At 41.7% G+C, this 24,714-nt stretch overlaps 2 protein-coding genes across 3 annotated transcripts in view; both read right to left on the minus strand.

Moving 5' to 3' along the window:
* Positions 1 to 6,596: 6,596 nt before the first annotated feature.
* LOC124020183 (zinc finger protein 135-like) lies at positions 6,597 to 11,814 on the minus strand. Its single transcript, XM_046335516.1, has 2 exons — positions 11,772 to 11,814; positions 6,597 to 8,442 (listed from the first exon to the last, which is right to left on the minus strand). The coding sequence occupies exon 2, from the start codon at positions 8,369 to 8,371 to the stop codon at positions 7,526 to 7,528; it is 846 nt and encodes a 281-aa protein (XP_046191472.1). The 5' UTR covers positions 8,372 to 8,442; positions 11,772 to 11,814; the 3' UTR covers positions 6,597 to 7,525.
* Positions 11,815 to 15,449: 3,635 nt separating this feature from the next.
* LOC124020178 (zinc finger protein 883-like) overlaps positions 15,450 to 24,714 on the minus strand; it is a 49,714-nt gene continuing 40,449 nt past the window's right edge. For both annotated transcript variants that reach the window (XM_046335507.1, XM_046335506.1), the window contains exon 4: positions 15,450 to 17,918. In XM_046335507.1, the coding sequence (XP_046191463.1) occupies positions 17,125 to 17,918 (794 nt within the window). In that variant the 3' untranslated portion in view covers positions 15,450 to 17,124. The remainder of the gene's footprint in view (positions 17,919 to 24,714) is intronic.

Consider the following 24,714-nt stretch of genomic DNA (forward strand, 5'->3'; position numbering starts at 1 on the left):
GTCATTAATAAACACTGTCATGATCAACCCTGTCATTATCAACCCTGTCATTAATAAACCCTGTCATTAATCAACCCTGTCATTAATCAACCCTGTCATGAATCAACCCTGTCATTAATAAACCCTGTCATTAATAAACCCTGTCATAATCAATCCTGTCATTAATCAACCCTGTCATTAATCAACCCTGTCATTAATCAACCCTGTCATTAATCAACCCTGTCATTATCAACCCTGTCATGATCAACCCTGTCATGAATCAACCCTGTCATTAATCAACCCTGTCATTAATAAACCCTGTCATTAATAAACCCTGTCATTAATAAACCCTGTCATTAATCAACCCTGTCATTAATAAACCCTGTCATGGTCAACCATCATAATGGTTGTTTGCCACGCGGTAGTAGAGAGAACAGTCTATGACTGGGGTGTCTGGGGTCTTTGACAATTTTTTGGCCTTCCTCTGACACCGCCTGGTGTAGAAGTCCTGGATGGCAGGCAGCTTGGTCCCAGTGATTTACTGGGCCATTCGCACTACCCTCTGTCGCGCTTTGCAGTCGGAGGCCAAGCAGTTGCCGTACCAGGCAGTGATGCAGCCAGTCAGGATACTCTCGATGTTGCAGCTGTAGAACCTTTTGAGGATCTGAGGACCCATGCCAAATTTTTTTAGTCTCCTGAGGGGGAATAGGTTTTGTTGTACAGCCCCGGCGATGAGAATGGGGGCGTGCTCGGTCCTCCTTTTCCTGTAGTCCACAATCATCTCCTTAGTCTTGGTTACGCTGAGGGATCTGTTGTTATTCTGGCACCACCCAGCCAGGTCTCTGACCTCCTCCCTATAGGCTGTCTCATCGTTGTCGGTGATCAGGCTTACCACTGTTTTGTCGTCTGCAAACTTAATGATGGTTTTGGAGTCGTGCCTGGCCACAAGCCCTTAACCAACAATGCAGTTAAGAAAAATACTTGTAAAGTACAAAAAAGTCCCTGGTCTCTGACCTCCTCCCTGTAGGCTTTGTTGTTGTTGTCAGTGATCAGGCCTGATGACACTGTTCAATGATGGCGTTGGAGTCGTGTCTGGTTATGCAGTCATGAGTGAACAGGGAGTACAGGAGAGGGCTGAGCATGCACCCCTGAGGGGCTCCCCGTGATGAGGATCAGCGTGGCAGATGTGTTGTTACTTACTCTTACCACCTGGGGGCGGCTCATCAAGAAGTCCAGGATCCAGTTGCAGAGGGAGATGTTTAGTCCCAGGTTCCTAAGCTTAAAGATGAGCTTTGAGGGCACTATGGTGTTGAACGCTGAGCTGTAGTCAATGAATAGCATTCTCACGTAGGTGTTCCTTTTGTCCAGGTGGGAAAGGGCAGTGTGGAGTGCAATAAAGATAGCATCATCTGTGGATCTCTTTGGGCGGTATGCAAATTTGAGTGGGTCTAGGGTTTCTTCGATAATGGTGATGATATGAGCCGTTACCAGCCTTTCAAAGCACTTCATGGCTACGTACGTGAGTGCTACGGGTCTGTAGTCATTTAGGCAGGTTGCCTTAGTGTTCTTGGGCACAGAGACTATGGTGGTGTGCTTGAAACATGTTGGTATTACAGACTCAATCAGGGACATGTTGAAAATGTCAGTGAAGACACCTGCCAGTTGGTCACCGCATGCCTGGAGCACACGTCCTTGTAGTCCGTCTGGCCCTGCGGCCTTGTGAATGTTGACCTCTTTAAGGTATTACTCACATCGGCTACGGAGAGCGTGATCACACAGTTGCCTGAAATAGCTCTCATACATGCCTCAGTGTTGCTTGCCTCGAAGCGAGCATAGAAGTGATTTAGCTCGTCTGGTAGGCTCGTGTCTCTGGGCAGCACGTGGCTGTGCTTCCCTTTGTAGTCTGTAATAGTATGCAAGCCCTGCCACATAAGTCCAGCATCGGAGCTGGTGTAGTACAATTTAATTTTAGCAACAGGGTCTATTTAACTCCATGAAGGATGAACTGGCCTCTCGGGAACTGGGAGATGACCTCAAGCCCCTGATAACGATGGAAATCTGGATCGACAACCGCCTTCGAGAATGTGTGAGACAGGGTTTAAAAAAAAAAAATCTTTTTTATTTATTTTTAAATTTTTACCTCCTTTTTCTCCCCAATTTTGTGATATCCAATTGTTAGTAGCTACGATCTTGTCTCATCCGTACAGGCTCGGGAGAGATGAAGGTTGAAAGTCATGCGTCCTCCGATACACAACCCAACCAAGCCGCACTGCTTCTTAACACAGTGCGCACCCAACCCAGAAGCCAATGTGTTGGAGGAAACACCGTGCACCTGGCAACCTTGGTTAGCGTGCATTGCGCACCGGCCCGCCACAGGAGTCGCTGGTGCGCGATGAGACAAGGATATACCTACAGACCAAACCCTCCCTAACCCGGACGACGCTATGCCAATTGTGCGTCGCCCCACGGATCTCCTGGTTGCGGCCGGTTACGACAGAGCCTGGGCGCGAACCCAGAGTCTCTGGTGGCACAGCTGGCGGTGCAGTACAGCACCCTTAACCACTGCGACACCCTTAACCACTGAGCACCCCAAGCCTTCCGACATTACGGAGCCCATGCAGCTGTGACGCACACGCCTGAACCCACAGGAACGTGACAGGCGCATGCGCAAAGGCTGCTGCCTCTACTGCGTAGGTCTTGGCCATCTCCGTGCTACATGCCCAGAGCTGACGGGAAATCTGCCAGGGCTCGCCAGGACAAGGAGAGACCCTGCTTTTTCACCCCGGCTACCCAGTCACTGTCTAGGACATCCGTCAGTTCCAGATTCAAGCCTTCGTGGCCACGGATAATGTGTTCATTGATCAAGACTTCAAACGATCAAAATAAAGTCGCACACTCCATATATATAACACACTCCATATATATAACACACTCCATATATATAACACACTCCATATATATAACACACTCCATATATATAACACACTCCATATATATAACACACTCCATATATATAACACACTCCATATATATAACACACTCCATATATATAACACACTCCATATATATAACACACTCCATATATATAAACTCCCAGCAATTGAACGGGTATTTACCAATGGTTTCAGCATCACTGTACCTCCCTCAGGGTGATGTCATAATGTCATGAATACTTGAACCAGGTTATGTAGACAAACAAGTGCAATTAGTGACAATAGTAAGGTGTGTGTCATTATTATCATCAACATACATTATTGTTGGACATACAGTGGGGCAAAAAAGTATTTAGTCAGCCACCAATTGTGCAAGTTCTCCCACTTAAAAAGATGAGAGGCCTGTAATTTCCATCATAGGTACACTTCAACTATGACAGACAAAATTAGAAAAGAAAATCCAGAAAATCACATTGTAGGATTTTTAACGAATTTATTTGCAAATTATGGTGGAAAATAAGTATTTGGTCAATAACAAAAGTTGATCTCAATACTTTGTTATATACCCTTTGTTGGCAATGACAGAGGTCAAACGTTTCCTATAAACCTTGTGAAGACTTTCACACACTGTTGCTGGTATTTTGGCCCATTCCTCCATGCAGATCTCCTCTAGAGCAGTGATGTTTTGGGGCTGTTGCTGGGCTGGGCAACACGGACTTTCAACTCCCGTCAAAGATTTTCTATGGGGTTTAGATCTGAAGACTGGCTAGGCCACTCCAGGACCTGTGATGGGATGAAATGGGATTTTAGCTTCTAAAATGTGAGATGTGTGTTTTCATAAGATGGAGTTGCTCAATCAGTGGCTCAGACCCATTCAGACCCTGTGAAGGGACATGGGCTCTAAAACTATTCAAACACACCGTTCTCTCCCTTCCTATATAAGCCCTTTACGACAATAGAACTTCCGGTTCCGGGGATGTAGGACAACGGTCCAACATCAGAATGGTTCAGATTATAACTACAGAACGAAGCCAACATTTGAACTCTTATTCACTACAGAAGTGATACCTCCTAGCCGTTGAGTTAGCAACCGCAGCTACAAACGCAGGTTAGGAAGGAACAGACAGAGTATCCCGTCTACCACACAACAACGTTACTACAACGTATCCAATTGACCACCAGAGACATTCTTCAGAGGACTCGGTTGGGCAACACGGCCTTCCATCTACCACCAGCTCAGAGTAAATATTTATTGCATTTTCCTTTTCCAAATGGACGGTAAGTTAGAATGCATAAGATACTGTATTTACGATAGCACAGCTTCACCTTTGTTTCTCAGTCTTCCCGCTCCTTCACTCAACCCAGCCCCTTTTCCTTTGTTACAAGCTGTCATATCTGTACCGCCCGCTAGGGACATTTTCCTTTATGACGTAATTTGTAATCAAGTTATGATTTAATTATGCATATGTGTAATTCTGTGTGATGAGTTAGGTATTTAGTAAATAAATAATTAAACCCAATTTTGTATTGCTGATTCAAATTGTTAGCCAGGGATTTACTAAGAATTTACAACTTTCAAATGAAACTGAATTAAGGTGACGATTGATATTGACTGCTATTGATGTAAAATATTACTAGGTCTTTAAGAGTTTATTCGGAAGATAACTGCTCTATAAATATTATTTTGTGGTGCCCCGACTCTCTAGATAATTACATTTACATGATTACCTCAATCAGGTAATAGTAATTACGGAGAAATGATTTTATAGAATAGCATGTCATATCACTTAATCCGGCATAGCCAAAGACACGACAGGATTGAGGTCAGGGCTTTGTGATGGCCACTCCAATACCTTGACTTTGTTGTCCTTAAGCCATTTTGCCACAACTTTGGAAGTATCCTTGGGGTCATTGTCCATTTGGAAGACCCATTTGCGACCAAGCTTTAACTTCCTGTGATGTCTTGAGATGTTGCTTCAATATATCCCACATAATTTCCCTCCCTCATGATGCCCTTTATTTTGTGAAGTGCACCAGTCCCTCCTGCAGCAAAGCACCCCCACAACATGATGCTGCCATCCCCATGCTTCACGGTTGGGATTTTATTCTTAGGCTTGCAAGCCTCCCCCTTTTCCTCCAAACATAATGATGGTCAATATGGCTAAACAGTTCTATTTGTGTGTCATCAGACCAGAGCACATTTTTCCAAAAAGCAGGTTTGTCCCCATGTGGAGTTGCAAACCGTAGTCTTGTCTTTTTTATGGCGGTTCTGGAGCAGTAGCATCTTCCGTCCTGAGCGGTCTTTCAGATTATGTCGATATAGGACTTGTTTTACTGTGGATATAGATACTTTTGTACCTGTTAACTCCAGCATCTTCACAATGTCCTTTGCTGTTGTTCTGGGATTGATTTGCACTTTTCGCACCAAAGTACGTTCATCTCTAGGAGACAGAACGTGTCTCCTTCCTGAGCGGTATGACGGCTGCGTGTTCCCATGGTGTTTATACTTGCGTACTATTGTTTGTCGTGATGAACGTGGTACCTTAGGGCGTTTGTAAATTGCTCCCAAGGACGAACCAGACTTGTGGAGGTCTACCATTTTCTTTCTGAGGTCTTGGCTGATTTTTTTGTTGTTGATTTTCCCATTATGTCAAGCAAAGAGGTACTGAGTTTGAAGGTAGACCTTGAAATACATCCACAGGTACACCTCCAATTGACTCAAATTATGTCAATTAGCCTATCAGAAGCTTCTAAAGATATTATGAATTATAAGTGAAATAAACTGTCTGTAAACAATTGCTGGAAAAATACCTGTGTCATGCACACAGTAGATCTTCTAACCGACTTCCCAAAACTATAGTTTGTTAACAAGAAATTTGTGGAGTGGATGAAAAACTAGTTTTAATGACTCCAACCTAAGTGTATGTAAACTTCCGACTTCAACTGTACATACACTTATAAATAATCATACATACATACATATATACCAGTCAACGTTTGGACACACCTACTCATTCAAGGGTTTTTATTGATTTTTACTACTTTATACATTGTAGAATAAAAGAGAACACATGAAAACTATGAAATAACACATATGAAATCATTTAGTAGCCAAGAAAGTGCGAAACAAATCAAAATGTGGTCCTTCTGTAGCTCAGTTGGTAGAGCATGGCGCTTGTAACGCCAGGGTAGTGGGTTCGATCCCCGGGACCACCCATACGTAGAATGTATGCACACATGACTGTAAGTCGCTTTGGATAAAAGCGTCTGCTAAATGGCATATATTATATTATTATATTAGGGTGAGAGAGAGAACCCCACCCCCCCCCCCCCCCCCAAATACAGGAGTGCCAAGCTTGTAGCATCATACTCAAGACTCAAGGCTGTAATTGCAGCCAAAGGTGCTTCAACAAAGTACTGAGTATAGGGTCTGAATACTTATGTAATGTGATAGTTATTATATATTATTATATTATTATTATTATTATTATTATTTATTATAAAATATTTTTTATATTTGAAATTCTTCAAAGTAACCACCCTTTGTCTTGATGACAGCTTCGCACACTCTTGGCATTCTCTCAACCAGCTTCATGAGGATGTCACCTGGAATGTATTTCAATTAACAGGTGTGCCTTGTTAAAAGTTAATTTGTGGAATGTATTTCCTTCTTACTGCGTTTGAGCCAATCCGTTGTATTGTGACAAGGTAGGGGGGGGGGGGTATACAGAAGAGAGCTAAATGATGAGTCCATCATTACTTTAAGATGTGATATACAGAAGAGCTAAATGATGAGTCCATCATTACTTTAAGATGTGATATACAGAAGACAGCTAAATCATAGTCCATCATTACTTTAAGATGTGATATACAGAAGACAGCTAAATCATAGTCCATCATTACTTTAAGATGTGATATACAGAAGACAGCTAAATCATAGTCCATCATTACTTTAAGATGTGATATACAGAAGACAGCTCAATGATAGTCCATCATTACTTTTAAGATGTGAAGGTCAGTGAAACATTTGAACAACTTAAAGAAAAAGAGAGAAGTCAGAACAAAACCTCTGTATTCTTTCAGGTCCTCTAACACTACACAGCCCATTCAAATAAGAAAAGCTTGATGATGAGTTGGTTATTTGAATCAACTGTGCACTAGAGGGCACAAACCAAACCCTCACCCAGAAAACACATCCACAAACACAATCCTTTACAATACATGCAGGAGGGAAACACTGGAAAGTCAAGACACATTCCGAGTGTCTGGGAACTACTGACCCATCATTAATTGGGCCTTCATCTGTCCTCTGTTCCACTGTTCAGTCTATATCTGTCCTATGTCCTACTGTTCAGCAGCCTACATCTGTCCTATGTCCCACTGCTCAGCCTACATTTGTATCTCCTGTGTGTATTATCTCATGTCTTTTCATGTGTCTTAACTGGGTAAAACTCTTTCCACACTGGGAGCAGTGATGAGGCTTTTCCCCCATGTGCGTCCTCTCATGTCTTCTCAGGTCCCCTAACCAGGCAAAACTCTTTTCACATTGGGAGCAGTGGTATGGCTTCTCCCCTGTGTGTATTCTCTCATGCCTGTTCAGTTGTCCTTTCAGCTTAAAACTCTTTCCACACTGGGAGCAATGCTGTGTGTGTCCTCTCATGTCTTTTCAGGCTCGCTAACAAGAAAAAACTCTTTCCACACTGGGAGCAGTGGAAATGCTTCTCTAGCTTCTCCCCTGTGTGTATTCTCTCATGCACTTTCAGGTATTCTTTAAGGTTAAAACTCTTTCCACACTGGGGGCAGTGATGAGTCTTATTTCCTGTGTGTGTTCTCTCATGTCTTTTCAGGCTCGTTAACAAGGAAAAACTCTTTCCACACTGGAAGCATTGGAAAGGTTTATCGCCTGTGTGTGTCCTCTCATGTCTTTTCAGGCACCCTGATGAGGAAAAGCTCTTTACACAAAGGGAGCAGGGGTAAGGCTTCTCCCTTGTATGCAGTATCTTATGCTCTTTCAGACTTCCTAACTGGGTAAATCGCTTTCCACACTGGGAGCAGTAGTAAGGCTTCCCTCCTGTGTGTATTCTCTCATGTATTTTCAAGCTCCCTAACACGGTAAAACTCTTTCCGCAAAGGGAGCAGTGATAAGGCTTCTCCGCTGTGTGCAAAGTCTTGTGGCCTTTCAGGTCCCACAACTGGTTAAAACCCTTTCCACAGTGGGAGCAGTGGTACGGCTTTTCTCCTGTATGTATTCTCTCATGCCGCTTCAAGTTTCCTAACTGGTTAAAACCTTTTTCACACTTGGAGCAGTGGTATGGCTTTTCTCCTGTATGTATTCTCTCGTGTGTTTTCAGGTCCCCTAACTGGTTAAAACCCTTTCCACAGTGGGAGCATTGGAAAGGCTTCTCCCCTGTGTGTATTCTCTCATGTCGTTTCAGACACCTTAACTGGTTAAACATCATTCCACAGTGGGAGCAGTGGTGTCGTCTTGCTGGTTTGGACGTCTCTGGTTTCTCCGAGTCTGGTCTTTCTCCTGCCAAAGACAGAGTGTTTATTTAAATAGAGACCTGAATGAAACCTCCACAACTATCTTGCAAGGAGGTTGAATTCAAATCAGATCCCTCAATATTATTATTTGACCCTGCTGGTCACCTATGACCGTTTGAACATCTTGGCCATGTAGTGTTATAATCTCCACCTGGCACAGCCAGAAGAGGACTGGCCACCCTCAGAGACTGGTTCCTCTCTAGGTTTCTTCCTAGGTTCCGGCCTTTCTAGGGAGTTTTTCTAGCCACCGTGCTTCTACATCTGCATTGCTTGCTGTTTGGGGTTTTAGGCTGGGTTTCTGTATAGCATTTTGTGACATCGGCTGATGTAAAAAGGGCTTTAGAAATAAATGTGATTGAATAACCTGAGGCCAGATTACAAAAAAAATCTAATTAAAAAAAATATTGGTGTAATTTGAATAAGTAGGAGTAATTTTTTACTTTTCCAAAAGCTGAAGGTTGACTGAAAATGACTTGCATTGCTACAGGAAGGACGAGAGGAATCATGGCATTGACAAACTATATTTAGTGGAGCCAAATCGTTTTGCCCATTCCAACTCATGTGGAGCTGTGACAGTAATGAGCTGTGTAGTAGCCCTATCTGTGGTAGTAATGAGCTGTGTAGTAGCCCTATCTGTGGTAGTAATGAGCTGTGTAGTAGCCCTATGTGGTTATCTGTGGTAGTAATGAGCTGTGTAGTAGCCCTATCTGTGGTAGTAATGAGCTGTGTAGTAGCCCTATGTGGTTATCTGTGGTAGTAATGAGCTGTGTAGTAGCCCTATGTGGTTATCTGTGGTAGTAATGAGCTGTGTAGTATCCCTATCTGTGGTAGTAATGAGCTGTGTAGTAGCCCTATGTGGTTATCTGTGGTAGTAATGAGCTGTGTAGTAGCCCTATGTGGTTATCTGTGGTAGTAATGAGCTGTGTAGTAGCCCTATGTGGTTATCTGGGGTAGTAATGACCTGTGTAGTAGCCCTATGTGGTTATCTGGGGTAGTAATGAGCTGTGTAGTAGCCCTATGTGGTTATCTGGGGTAGTAATGAGCTGTGTAGTAGCCCTATGTGGTTATCTGTGGTAGTAATGAGCTGTGTAGTAGCCCTATGTGGTTATCTGTGGTAGTAATGAGCTGTGTAGTATCCCTATGTGGTTATCTGTGGTAGTAATGAGCTGTGTAGTAGCCCTATGTGGTTATCTGTGGTAGTAATGAGCTGTGTAGTAGCCCTATGTGGTTATCTGTGGTAGTAATGAGCTGTGTAGTATCCCTATCTGTGGTAGTAATGAGCTGTGTAGTAGCCCTATGTGGTTATCTGTGGTAGTAATGAGCTGTGTAGTATCCCTATCTGGGGTAGTAATGAGCTGTGTAGTAGCCCTATGTGGTTATCTGTGGTAGTAATGAGCTGTGTAGTAGCCCTATGTGGTTATCTGTGGTAGTAATGAGCTGTGTAGTATCCCTATCTGTGGTAGTAATGAGCTGTGTAGTAGCCCTATGTGGTTATCTGTGGTAGTAATGAGCTGTGTAGTATCCCTATCTGTGGTAGTAATGAGCTGTGTAGTAGCCCTATGTGGTTATCTGTGGTAGTAATGAGCTGTGTAGTAGCCCTATCTGTGGTAGTAATGAGCTGTGTAGTAGCCCTATCTGATTATCTAATAGACCAACAACGTCTTTGCCTTTCACTCCTCATTGAATTTTCCCATCTTGGTATTGTTTTCTCAATCTCACTTCTTGTGAGATTTGTCATTCTGAATATATATATATATATATATTTTATGTGTGTTTGACAAATAGCATAGAATCAGACTTTCCAAAATTATTCACATTTTAAAAGCTGCAACATTAGGATTTTAAACACTTCATTAGAACAGTTTGGAAAATACTCGTCATAACTTGAATTTTTGTCTTAATGCTGTTATGATATTTAAATTAGTGGGTTTTTTTTTGTCTTTTGGTTCCAATTGGGGGCGGGGCTTGCATGCATAATTTCTGTCTTGATAACGCTTTGTTATAAAGGTTTGTTCAAATTTCTCATGTGATTTTTTTATATCTTGCTATTGTTCCTTCTCTCTCTCATTATTACTTGAGGGTTCCCATGTTTTAGGTTATTCAGAAACAACGTCTAACTTTCTGATAAAGCCTAGAACCCTGTTAGATGTATTCATTGTTTGATCATGAAATTGATCACGAGAAATCTAACCGGCATTAAACTGAGTGTCTTAATAGACCAAGTCGTATCACCGCCCCCAGGTGGTGAAGGTAGGAAACAACATATCCACTCCGCTGAGCCTCAACACTGGATCAAATGGAGAGAAAATAGAACGTGTGAGCAATAAGACACCCGAGTGTCCACTATAAAAATAGACTTCAACTATTGGCACAGATCATCCAATGTTCAACAGAGAAAATAATCATTTCTGATTGGATATTTTGCACTCTTTTATACAGACCCCTTGACTTTTTCCACATTGTGTTACATTACAGCCTTGTTCTAAAAAGGATTACATTTATTTTACTCCGATTTTTATTCTACACACAATACCCCACAATGACAAAGCGAAAACAGGTTTGTATACATCTTTGCAAATCTGGAACTGATTTACATAAGTATTCAGACCCTTTACTCAGTACTTGATGAAGCAGACTCACTCTACCCCTGATACAAAGGTCATTTTTGTTAAATTCGGCAGGTAGCCCACAGTGGGGCTGTTAGATCATTGGACCAGTAACCGAAAGGTTGCAAGATCAAATCCCTGAGCAGACAAGGTCAAAATCTGTCGTTCTGCCACTGAACAAGGCAGTTAACCCACTGTTCCTAGGCCGCCATTGAAAATAGCACTTTGTTCTTAACTGACTAAAAACAACTTAACGCACTAAAAAGGTGCGAAAATGAACTAAACGATTTGGTATCTTTTTGATTATGGAAGATTGAATAAGCGTACGTGAAACTGTTTGCTTGGAATAATTTGTAGCTGTCGTTTCTATCTGCGCATTAGAGAACCCCCGACTCAGTTTCCCTCCCAGAAAACACGCGCTACCGTAAAGTGTTGTCTACCCACTTCAGGCAGAAACAGATGCATGGGTGGCTTGACCACCTTTTGCGAATTATGGCTCATTTGACCAAATCAAATTGATTTATATAGCTCTTCTTACATCAGCTGATATCTCAAAGTGATGTACAGAAACCCAGCATAAAACCCCAAACAGCAAGCAATGCAGGTGTAGAAGCACGAAGCACTTGACCGCAGTCTTTAACACTGCACATTAGTTCAATAGTTAAAACAACTACAGAGTTTGTTCCACTGTTTTTAAAACAGCACTTACTGGTGTTAATCAGATCTCCAGTCTCCTCCAATGTGACAGTAATCTCCCCTCCTTCATTCCCTCTTTCACTCTTAAAGATTCTTCCTCTTCTTTCACTTCTTCCTCTTTCAATGTAAATTCTTCCTCTTTAACTGTAACAGCCTCACCCTCTACTTCTTGTTTAACTGTAACAGCCTCCTCTTCCTCCTCCTCTTTCACGGGGGCTTCTTTCTCCTCTTCTTTAGCAGGGAGGGAGTAGCTTAGTGAGCTCATGGTCGAGGATGTTAGAAAGCTAGCTAGCATTTGCCTAATGTTACCTAGCTAGATAGCTAACAGCGTAAATAGTAAATTAAATAGAGTAATTAGTAAATACGCAGACAGTGTGTTTAAAACACTGAGGTTAATGTACACAAAAATGGCCGAAAGGCATCAATGTTTTAGTTTTATGTTGGCTAGCACGCTACCGAGGTGGATGAATTGTTGTTGTTGAAAAAACATCCCGTCCCGTACATTATACGTCACGCTAGAAGCATCACCTGAAAAACTCATCGCCATCTGCTGACTGGAGTGGGTAACGCAGTTGAACAAAAACAATATTCTGGAAAACGTTTAAAAAATAATTGTTAAATAATAATGGTTAAATAACCAGTTCTCTTAGTTCTTACATATATTAATTTACTCTACGCAAATGTAGAGGCTGAATAGGGATTTGTACATTATGAATAAACCCTGTTAGGAATCAAATAAATCAAATGTATTTATAAAGCCCTTCGTACATTTACATTTACATTTAAGTCATTTAGCAGACGCTCTTATCCAGAGCGACTTACAAATTGGACATCAGCTGATATCTCAAAGTGCTGTACAGAAACCCAGCCTAAAACCCCAAACAGCAAGCAATGCAGGTGTAGAAGCACGGTGGCTAGGAAAAACTCCCTAGAAAGGCCAAAACCTAGGAAGAAACCTAGAGAGGAACCAGGCTATGTGGGGTGGCCAGTCCTCTTCTGGCTGTGCCGGGTGGAGATTATAACAGAACATGGCCAAGATGTTCAAATGTTCATAAATGACCAGCATGGTCCAATAATAGTAAGGCAGAACAGTTTAAATTGGAGCAGCAGCATGGCCAGGTGGACTGGGGACAGCAAGGAGTCATCATGTCAGGTAGTCCTGGGGCATGGTCCTAGGGCTCAGGTCCTCCGGGAGAGAGAAAGAGAGAATTAGAGAGAGCACACTGAAATTCACACAGGACACCGAATAGGACAGGAGAAGTACTCCAGATATAACAAACTGACCCTAGCCCCCGACACAAACTACTGCAGCATAAATACTGGAGGCTGAGACAGGAGGGGTCAGGAGACACTGTGGCCCCATCTGAGGAATCAACCCTGTTAGCTTAACCCCAACCTTAACCCCAACCCCTAGCCTAGCTAATGTTAGCCATAACAAATAGAAATTCGTAACATATCATACGAAATGGAGTGTCTCGGCTTTACACGTAATTTCAATGAAAATTACAATTGAACCAAAGTGGAATAGACGTTGAATTGACGTCTGTGCCCAGTGGGTTGCTAGTTATAAATATCTTTGATAGTCTAGTGTCTGGCTACCAAAGCAAGCCAACTAGCAACTAGTAAAATAAATATGACATTAAATGGGACAACCAGCCATATCCGAGAGAAGTGCGTCTAAAACACAGCGGCAGATATGCACAGAAAGCGCTGTAACCATTTCCTGCAGTCATTCATGCTGCAATTATTTATTTATTTAAAGTTATTTCAGAATTTCATTGTAAATAAAGGCTCATTCAAACATCCCGACAAAACTCTGGTGTTTCTATGTCAAACAGTTTTGTTATATGTCTTCTGTATATAGAGTGTAATAAACAAACCCCAAAAACGTGTCTGTCATAAGGTGAATGCACCAAATTGTCATAAGGTGAATGCACCAAATTGTAAGCCAATTTGTAAGTCGCTCTGGATAAGAGCGTCTGCTAAATGACTTAAATGTAAATGTAAATGTGTCTTCTTTTTTTGTTGTTGCCCATAAACCATGAATGTGAGATGTGAGACTTTTGTGAGATGTGAGACAAAGTACATTTGTTTTGAGATGACCATGAATCACTCCTGTGTGACCCTGATTTAACCCCATTTGCAGTAAAAAAAAAAGGTTAAGAGCTTCAATGTTTCGGCTATGTTGGTTACCAAGGTAACCGACACGCTGTTGTTGAGGAAGAGTTCCGTCCACTAGATTATACGTCACACTGGCCACACCATTCACTACCGACTGAAGTTGGTAATGCGCTGAACCAGGACACTCGAACATTCCTGACTTGCTGATTAGTTGAACGCAAGTTTCCTAGTTCCGACTGGCACGTGAACGTGGTAAAAAAAAATCTTTATTTTATTTTTTATTTTCAGACAAAACTTATATTTTTCATGTATTTTTATTTTTAAAAACTATATGGATACGTACAAAAGAGAAGCATGTGTTAATCAGAACAGATTTTTAATGAGCACGTTTTTAAAACATAGGCTACTATACTACACATCTGCATTTAGGATATCAATAATCAAACAGATCATCTCACAATATGCAGCTGGATGGATACTGCTCCTACATAGTGTAACAATGCAATCCTACATAGTGTAACAATGCAATGTATATAATGAACAGACTAGGTCTATACTGCTCCTACATAGTGTAACAATGCAATGTATATAATGAACAGACTAGGTCTATACTGCTCCTACATAGTGTAACAATGCAATGTATATAATGAACAGACTAGGTCTATACTGCTCCTACATAGTGTAACAATGCAATGTATATAATGAACAGACTAGGTCTATACTGCTCCTACATAGTGTAACAATGCAATGTATATAATGAACAGACTAGGTCTATACTGCTCCTACATGGTGTAACAATACATCATGTAGATGTATATAATGAACATACTAGGTCTATACTGCTCCTACATGGTGTAACAATACATCATGTAGATGTATATAATGAACAGACTAGGTCTATACTGCTCCTACATGGTGTAACAATACATCATGTAGATGTATATAATGAACAGACTAGGTCTATGTATAACAATAATCATGAACAGACTAGGTCTATACTGCTCCTACATGGTGTAACAATACATCATGTAGATGACTAGGTCTATACTGCTCCTACATGGTGTAACAATACATCATGTAGATGTATATAATGAACTAGGTCTATACTGCTCCTACATGGTGTAACAATACATCATGTATATAATGAACAACTACATCATGTAGATGTATATAATGGAACAGACTAGGTCTATACTGCTCCTAACAGACTAGGTCTATACTGCTCCTACAATACATCATGTGGTGTAACAATACATCATGTAGATGTATATAATGAACAGACTAGGTCTATACTGCTCCTACATGGTGTAACAATACATCATGTATATAATGAACAGACTAGGTCTACTGCTCCTACATGTCAATACATCATGTATATAATGAACAGACTAGGTCTATACTGCTCCTACATGGTGTAACAATACATCATGTATATAATGAACAGACTAGGTCTATACTGCTCCTACATGGTGTAACAATACATCATGTAGATGTATATAACATGGTGTAACAGACATCAGGTCTATAATGAACAGACTAGGTCTATACTGCTCCTACTGGTCCTACATGGTGTAACAATACATGATGTAGATGTATATAATGAACAGACTAGGTCTATACTGCTCCTACATGCTTGCCACAGATTGCGTGCAAGGATTCGAAATCATCACAGCACAGCTACATCATTCCATACATCAGAGGGGTGGGGCGGCAGGGTAGCCTAGTGGTTAGAGCGTTGGACTAGTAACCTGGAAGCTTGCACATTCAAACCCTCGAGCTGACAAGGTACAAATCAGGTACAGTGAATTTGTTCTTTAACTGACTTGCCTAGTTAAATAAAGGTAAAATAAAAAAATAAGAGAACTGATTAAACATCTCACCAATTGCTCTGCCAGGTACAATGGAAAGCTTGTCAAAAATCTGAAAGAAGCAGATGAGCAGAAGAAGCCACACCAGATGGGAGTTGAGGGCTTTATATTGTGATTAAACAGTGAAATAAGACCTGGACATGTGAAGTTGTTTGTTGTAGAGTTGAGGGCTTTATATTGTGATTAAACAGTGAAATAAGACCTGGACATGTGAAGGTGTTTGTTGTAGAGTTGAGGGCTTTATATTGTGATTAAACAGTGAAATAAGACCTGGACATGTGAAGTTGTTTGTTGTAGAGTTGCGGGCTTTATATTGTGATTAAACAGTGAAATAAGACCTGGACATGTGAAGTTGTTTGTTGTAGAGTTGAGGGCTTTATATTGTGATTAAACAGTGAAATAAGACCTGGACATGTGAAGTTGTTTGTTGTAGAGTTGCGGGCTTTATATTGTGATTAAACAGTGAAATAAGACCTGGACATGTGAAGTTGTTTGTTGTAGAGTTGAGGGCTTTATATTGTGATTAAACAGTGAAATAAGACCTGGACATGTGAAGTTGTTTGTTGTAGAGTTGAGGGCTTTATATTGTGATTAAACAGTGAAATAAGACCTGGACATGTGAAGTTGTTTGTTGTAGAGTTGAGGGCTTTATATTGTGATTAAACAGTGAAATAAGACCTGGACATGTGAAGTTGTTTGTTGTAGAGTTGAGGGCTTTATATTGTGATTAAACAGTGAAATAAGACCTGGACATGTGAAGTTGTTTGTTGTAGAGTTGAGGGCTTTATATTGTGATTAAACAGTGAAATAAGACCTGGACATGTGAAGTTGTTTGTTGTAGAGTTGAGGGCTTTATATTGTGATTAAACAGTGAAATAAGACCATGTGAAGTTGTTTGTTGTAGAGTTGAGGGCTTTATATTGTGATTAAACAGTGAAATAAGACCATGTGAAGTTGTTTGTTACTGTTTTTAAACTACTAAGTACATTCACAACTATTTTAAATACATCCAAATAATTCTAGTATTTATTATACTGTCTTTCAAATTCTTAATATGATATGTAGTTGAAGAATTTGTAAATACATTCCATTATTCAACTGGTTGTTTTTTCATATCTAGGTAATGTAAACACTGGTTTTGAAATCAATGGAGCAGGGCTTCATTCGTGTCTTCTACCCACGTGTGTCTCTCATTTTCTTTCAGGCCCCTTAACTGAAGAAAACCCTTTCTACACTGGGAGCAAAGGTGAGGCTACACTCATGTGTGTGTCCTCTCGTGTGTTTTTAGATTCCCTAAATGGGTCAAACTTTTTCCACACTGGGAGCAGTGGAAAGGCTTCTCTCCTGTGTGTGTCATTTTATGCGTTTTCAGGCTCACTACCCAGTTAAACCCCTTTCCATACAGAGCACTGGAATGGTTGTTCTCGTGTGTATTCTCATATGCTCTTTCAGATGCCATGAGTGAATATATCCCTTTCCACACTGAGAGCATTGGAAAGGCCTCTCTACTAAGTGTGTTCTCTCATGTGATTTCAGGTCCCCTGATGAGAAAAATTTATTTTCACACTGGGAGCATTGATATGGCTTCTCTCCAGTGTGTGTTCTTTCATGCACTTTTAAATGCCCTGACTGTCCAAAACCCTTTCCACACTGAGAGCAGTGATGAGGCTTCTCCCCTGTATGTGTTCTTTCATGATCTTTCAGCTTCCCCCTTTGGGTAAAACTCTTTCCACACTGGGAGCATTGGAATGGCTTCTCTCCTGTGTGTATTCTTTCATGGTCTTTCAGATGCGATGACTGGATAAATCCCTTTCCACACCGAGAGCATTGGAAAGGCCTCTCTACTACTAAGTGTGTTTTCTCATGTGATTTCAGGTCCCCTGATGAGAAAAATCTCTTCTCACACTGTGAGCATTGAAAAGGCCTCTCTACAGAATGTGTTCTTTCATGCACTTTTAGATACCCCAAGTGTCCAAAACCCTTTCCACACAGGGAGCAGTGATAAGGCTTCTCCCCTGTGTGTGTTCTCTTATGTTGTTTCAGGTGCCCTAACCGGATAAATCTCTTTCCACACTGGGAGCAGTGGTGGGGTCTTGCTGGTTTGGACGTCTCTGGGGCCGATTCCCCTGTAGGACTCTTCCTAGTGTCAGAGCGAGAGTCTGGCCTCTCTCCTGTCAAAGACAAACATAGTATTTGGTTCAAACAGAATGAATGAAACCTACACATGATAAAAATGTCGTATGCGGTTTAATCAAGTCTAGATTCCTCATTAGAAAATGTGTAGTTTGGATCCTGAATGGATACTGAATGCTAATTGGTTGATACACATTTGCAATAATAGACTGGTAATACTGGTTAACAGTTCCATTTGAATTATCCCAAAAGATCCACTGTCCCACAGCCCAGCCAGGCCATTTATAAACTCATCTCCACTGCCCCACAGCCCAGCCGAGTAATTTATAAACTAATCTCCACTGCCCCACAGCCCAGCCAGGCCATTTATAAACTCATCTCCACTGCCCCACAGCCCAGCCGGGTAATTTATAAACTAATCTCCACTGCCCCACAGCCCAGCCAGGCAATTCATAAACTAATCTCCACTGTCCCACAGCCCAGCCAGGTAATTCATAAACTAATCTCCACTGTCCCACAGCCCAGCCAGGTAATTCATAAACTAATCTCCACTGTCCCACAGCCCAGCCGGGTAATTTATAAACTAATCTCCACTGTCCCACAGCCCAGCCAGGTAATTCATAAACTAATCTCCACTGTCCCACAGCCCAGCCAGGTAATTTATAAACTAATCTCCACTGTCCCACAGCCCAGCCAGGTAATTCATAAACTAATCTCCACTGTCCCACAGCCCAGCCAGGTAATTTATAAACTAATCTCCACTGTCCCACAGCCCAGCCAGGTAATTTATAAACTAATCTCCACTGTCCCACAGCCCAGCCAGGTAATTTATAAACTAATCTCCACTGTCCCACAGCCCAGCCAGGTAATTTATAAACTAATCTCCACTGTCCCACAGCCCAGCCAGGCAATTCATAAACTAATCTCCACTGTCCCACAGCCCAGCCAGGCAATTCATAAACTAATCTCCACTGTCCCACAGCCCAGCCAGGTAATTTATAAACTAATCTCCACTGTCCCACAGCCCAGCCAGGCAATTCATAAACTAATCTCCACTGTCCCACAGCCCAGCCAGGTAATTCATAAACTAATCTCCACTGTCCCACAGCCCAGCCAGGTAATTTATAAACTAATCTCCACTGTCCCACAGCCCAGCCAGGTAATTTATAAACTAATCTCCACTGTCCCACAGCCCACCCAGGTAATTTATAAACTAATCTCCACTGTCCCACAGCCCAGCCAGGCAATTCATAAACTAATCTCCACTGTCCCACAGCCCAGCCAGGTAATTCATAAACTAATCTCCACTGTCCCACAGCCCAGCCAGGTAATTTATAAACTAATCTCCACTGTCCCACAGCCCAGCCAGGTAATTTATAAACTAATCTCCACTGTCCCACAGCCCAGCCAGGTAATTTATAAACTAATCTCCACTGTCCCACAGCCCAGCCAGGTAATTCATAAACTAATCTCCACTGTCCCACAGCCCAGCCAGGTAATTTATAAACTAATCTCACTGTCCCAAGCCCAGCCAGGTAATTCATAAACTAATCTCCACTGGAAGAAAAGCATATAAGCATACGGTCATCATTAACCCATGGCTACTAGTCTAACATTATCATCAACACACTATAAAGGACTGTTTCAGCCCTGTGGATTATTATCATCAACACACTATAAAGGACTGTTTCAACCCTGTGGATTATCATCATCAACACACTATAAAGGACTGTTTCAACCCTGTGGATTATCATCATCAACACACTATAAAGGACTGTTTCAGCCCTGTGGATTATCATCATCAACACACTATAAAGGACTGTTTCAGCCCTGTGGATTATCATCATCAACACACTATAAAGGACTGTTTCAGCCCTGTGGATTATTATCATCAACACACTATAAAGGACTGTTTCAGCCCTGTGGATTATCATCAACACACTATAAAGGACTGTTTCAACCCTGTGGATTATCATCATCAACACACTATAAAGGACTGTTTCAGCCCTGTGGATTATCATCATCAACACACTATAAAGGACTGTTTCAGCCCTGTGGACTAATATCATCAACACACTATAAAGGACTGTTTCAGCCCTGTGGATTATTATCATCAACACACTATAAAGGACTGTTTCAACCCTGTGGATTATCATCATCAACACACTATAAAGGACTGTTTCAACCCTGTGGATTATCATCATCAACACACTATAAAGGACTGTTTCAGCCCTGTGGATTATTATCAACACACTATAAAGGACTGTTTCAGCCCTGTGGATTATTATCATCAACACACTATAAAGGACTGTTTCAGCCCTGTGGACTAATATCATCAACACACTATAAAGGATTGTTTCAGCCCTGTGGACTAATATCATCAACACACTATAAAGGACTGTTTCAGCCCTGTGGACTAATATCATCAACACGCTATAAAGGACTGTTTCAGCCCTGTGGATTATTATCATCACACTATAAAGGACTGTTTCAGCCCTGTGGACTAATATCATCAACACACTATAAAGGACTGTTTCAGCCCTGTGGATTATTATCATCAACACACTATAAAGGACTGTTTCAGCCCTGTGGATTATTATCATCAACACACTATAAAGGACTGTTTCAGCCCTGTGGATTATCATCATCAACACACTATAAAGGACTGTTTCAGACCTGTGGATTATCATCAACACACTATAAAGGATTGTTTCAGCCCTGTGGATTATTATCATCAACACACTATAAAGGACTAGAGGTCGACAGATTATGATTTTTCAACGCCGATACAGATACTGATTATTGGAGGACCAAAAAAGCTGATACCGATTAATAAACACCGTAGAGATTTCAATCGGATCGGTCTGTCGTACCTTGTAGAATCAAATACTACGGACCTATGGCCTTTTCTCCAATCTGGGTGTTTCCTTCTTTCCCTATAGTGATGCTGTTTTTCAACGTTAATGTTTTGTTGATGGCCCTCAGTCTTTGTAGCTTTAACAATTCCTACAATACAGAATAATTTATTCACGTGTAGAACTTCAGTACAATACCCCTTAAAAAAACACTATTTTTTAAACAACTGCAGAGTTTGTGCCACTGTTTTTAAGACAGTACTCAATGGTGTTAATCAGATCTCCAGTGTCCTCTTCTTCACCCTTCTTCTCCTCCTCACCCTCCTCCCCCTCTTTCACCGTGACAGTCATATCTTCCTTTTCTTCCTCCTCTTTCACTCTTAAAACGTCCTCCTTCACCAACACAGCTTCTTCCTCCCCTTTCCATGTGACAGTCATCTCCCCCTCCTCTTCCTCCTCCACTAACACAGCTTCTTCCTCCCCTTTCACTGTGACAGTCATCTCCCCCTCCTCTTCCTCCTTCACTAACACAGCTTCTTCCTCCCCTTTCCCTGTGACAGTCATCTCCCCCTCCTCCTCCACTAACACAGCTTCTTCCTCCCCTTTCACTGTGACAGTCATCTCCCCCTCCTCTTCCTCCTTCACTAACACAGCTTCTTCCTCCCCTTTCCCTGTGACAGTCATCTCCCCCTCCTCCTTCACTAACACAGCTTCTTCCTCCCCTTTCACTGTGACAGTCACAGCTCTTCCCCCCTTTCCTCTTCCTCCTTCACTAACACAGCTTCTTCCTCCCCTTTCACTGTGACAGTCATCTCCCCCTCCTCCCCCTCCTTCACTAACACAGCTTCTTCCTCCCATTTCACTGTGACAGTCATCTCTGGATCCTCGCCTTTCACGGTGATATCATCCTCCTCTTCCTCTTTCATGATAATGTTCAGCCCCAGAGCTTCTTTTTCCGACCTGCAGACCTCTTCTTTAATAGGGGTCGAGTAGCTTATTGAGCTCATGGTGGTGGATGTTAGTTGGCTAGCTAGTTAATTAGCATTAGCGACTACCGTAGTGCTAGGCTATCTTAACAAGTTAGCTGACTAACAACATATTTTTGACATTTAATAACTAGTAAGCAGACAGACTGTGTGCTTAAAAACCTAATATACACAAAATGGTGAAAAGAGCTCCGATGTTTTGGTTTGTATGTTTGCTAGCAAGCTAACTGTTGACGAGTCCGTCTTGCTGTTGAAAAAGCTTCCCGCTCCGTCCACTAGATTATACGTCACGCAAGAAAAATTACTTGAAAGACTCACATCGCCATCTGCTGACTGGAGTGGATAACGCAATTTTGGAAAATATTCACTACACCGTGTTTATTCTGCCAAACAATATGTCATAACAAAATAACCAGATATTTGTTTTCTTATGTAACGGATGTGAAACGGCTAGCTTAGTTAGCGGTGTGCGCTAAATAGCGTTTCAATCGGTGACGTCACTTGCTCTGAGACCTTGAAGTAGTGGTTCCCCTTGCTCTGCAAGGGCCGCGGCTTTTGTGGAGTGATGGGTATAACGATGCTTCGTGGGTGACTGATGTTGATGTGTGCAGAGGGGCCCGGGTATGGGCGAGGAGACGGACTAAAGTTATACCGTTACACTTACTTCTTATCACTTTTGAGAGGCCTTTTGCCTCTTACCAGGCCGTCATAATAAACAACAATTTGTTCTTATTTGACCTGTCTTGTACATAAAAAAATGTTTTAAATTAAAGTAACAGCTAATACTCTCTCCTCTACGCAGATTATGTCCGTACAACCAGGGTTATAAAATGCATAGCAATATTTCTGCCGCATCACAATTCTCAAAACTGATAGAAACAAGACAGGCTGGAAGAAAAATAAATCGTCTGGATAATAATGTTTGAAATGATTAGGCTTCTTCTAGCTATCCAAGTTTAGCCTGGGCTGGATAATAATGGTTGAAATGATTAGGCTTCTTCTAACTATCCTAGTTTAGCCTGGGCTGGATAATAATGGTTGAAATGATTAGGCTTCTTCTAGCTATCCTAGTTTAGCCTGGGCTGGATAATAATGGTTGAAATGATTAGGCTTCTTCTAGCTATCCTAGTTTAGCCTGGGCTGGATAATAATGGTTGAAATGATTAGGCTTCTTCTAGCTATCCTAGTTTAGCCTGGGCTGGATAATAATGGTTGAAATGATTAGGCTTCTTCTAGCTATCCTAGTTTAGCCTGGGCTGGATAATAATGGTTGAAATGATTAGGCTTCTTCTAGCTATCCTAGTTTAGCCTGGGCTGGATAATAATGGTTGAAATGATTAGGCTTCTTCTAGCTATCCTAGTTTAGCCTGGGCTGGATAATAATGGTTGAAATGATTAGGCTTCTTCTAACTATCCTAGTTTAGCCTGGGCTGGATAATAATGGTTGAAATGATTAGGCTTCTTCTAGCTATCCTAGTTTAGCCTGGGCTGGATAATAATGGTTGAAATGATTAGGCTTCTTCTAGCTATCCTAGTTTAGCCTGGGCTGGATAATAATGTTTGAAATGATTAGGCTTCTTCTAGCTATCCTAGTTTAGCCTGGGCTGGATAATAATGGTTGAAATGATTAGGCTTCTTCTAGCTATCCTAGTTTAGCCTGGGCTGGATAATAATGGTTGAAATGATTAGGCTTCTTCTAGCTATCCTAGTTTAGCCTGGGCTGGATAATAATGGTTGAAATGATTAGGCTTCTTCTAGCTATCCTAGTTTAGCCTGGGCTGGATAATAATGGTTGAAATGATTAGGCTTCTTCTAGCTATCCTAGTTTAGCCTGGGCTGGATAATAATGGTTGAAATGATTAGGCTTCTTCTAGCTATCCTAGTTTAGCCTGGGCTGGATAATAATGGTTGAAATGATTAGGCTTCTTCTAACTATCCTAGTTTAGCCTGGGCTGGATAATAATGGTTGAAATGATTAGGCTTCTTCTAGCTATCCTAGTTTAGCCTGGGCTGGATAATAATGGTTGAAATGATTAGGCTTCTTCTAACTATCCTAGTTTAGCCTGGTCGGGATAATCCTACATCCTCTTTGCTCAAGCCGAAACATAGCTTTAGTAATTCTCTTCTATTTTCCCATCTATTGTGTTCAGTTGGTCCGATTCCGTTGACAGCGGCAATATGGAACACTGCGGCTTGTTCGTGTCTGCGTCCTGGTCACATGACCACCATATGCATGGGGAGAGAGCGAGCGCAGATCAACATAATTACTGCTGGACGAAGCCTCAGGCATCTTATTTTAAAAATATATATATATATGTTTTTACTCTATAACCCAATGCAATTACTTTCTGTCCTTAGCCTTAGGGTTCCACAAAAACAGGAAGTTACCTTTCACAGTATACAGGTGAGTTAGGTGGAAGCCGCTCCTACTCCTCAGAATAATCAGTTATAAACAGTTATACCTTCCGCTGACACGCCAATGCTCAGACTGGTAGTTTGTGTATCAACAGAGGCCTCGGACTTGATCAGGTGTTCATCTGTCTGGAGCTACTGCAGTGACTACTTCCTGTGATCAGGTGTTCATCTGTCTGGAGCTACTGCAGTGACTACTTCCTGTGATCAGGTGTTCATCTGTCTGGAGCTACTGCAGTGACTACTTCCTGTGATCAGGTGTTCATCTGTCTGGAGCTACTGCAGTGACTACTTCCTGTGATCAGGTGTTCATCTGTCTGAAGCTACTGAAGTGACTACTTCCTGTGGACACAGCTACTGTATAAAGGGCTGCTTGAAGGTTTCTAGTGATCACCAGAGTTTCTGTCTGCTGTGTTAGATGGATGGACATGAAGGCCATGATACAGTCTCAACAGAATCGACTGAGAAACAGGTAAGGCTGTATAAAGGGCTGCTAGAAGGTTTCCTAGCAATCACCAGAGTTTCTGTCTGCTGTGTTAGATGGATGGACATGAAGGCCATGATACAGTCTCAACAGAATC

The sequence above is a fragment of the Oncorhynchus gorbuscha genome, unplaced genomic scaffold (genome assembly GCF_021184085.1).
Source record: "Oncorhynchus gorbuscha isolate QuinsamMale2020 ecotype Even-year unplaced genomic scaffold, OgorEven_v1.0 Un_scaffold_766, whole genome shotgun sequence".
Classification (NCBI taxonomy): Eukaryota; Metazoa; Chordata; class Actinopteri; order Salmoniformes; family Salmonidae; genus Oncorhynchus; species Oncorhynchus gorbuscha.

Coding starts and splice junctions, on each gene's coding strand:
- LOC124020183 (XM_046335516.1), bottom strand. CDS start 8,371: ATGATGTTTAACCAGTTAAGGTGTCTGAAACGACATGAGAGAATACAC.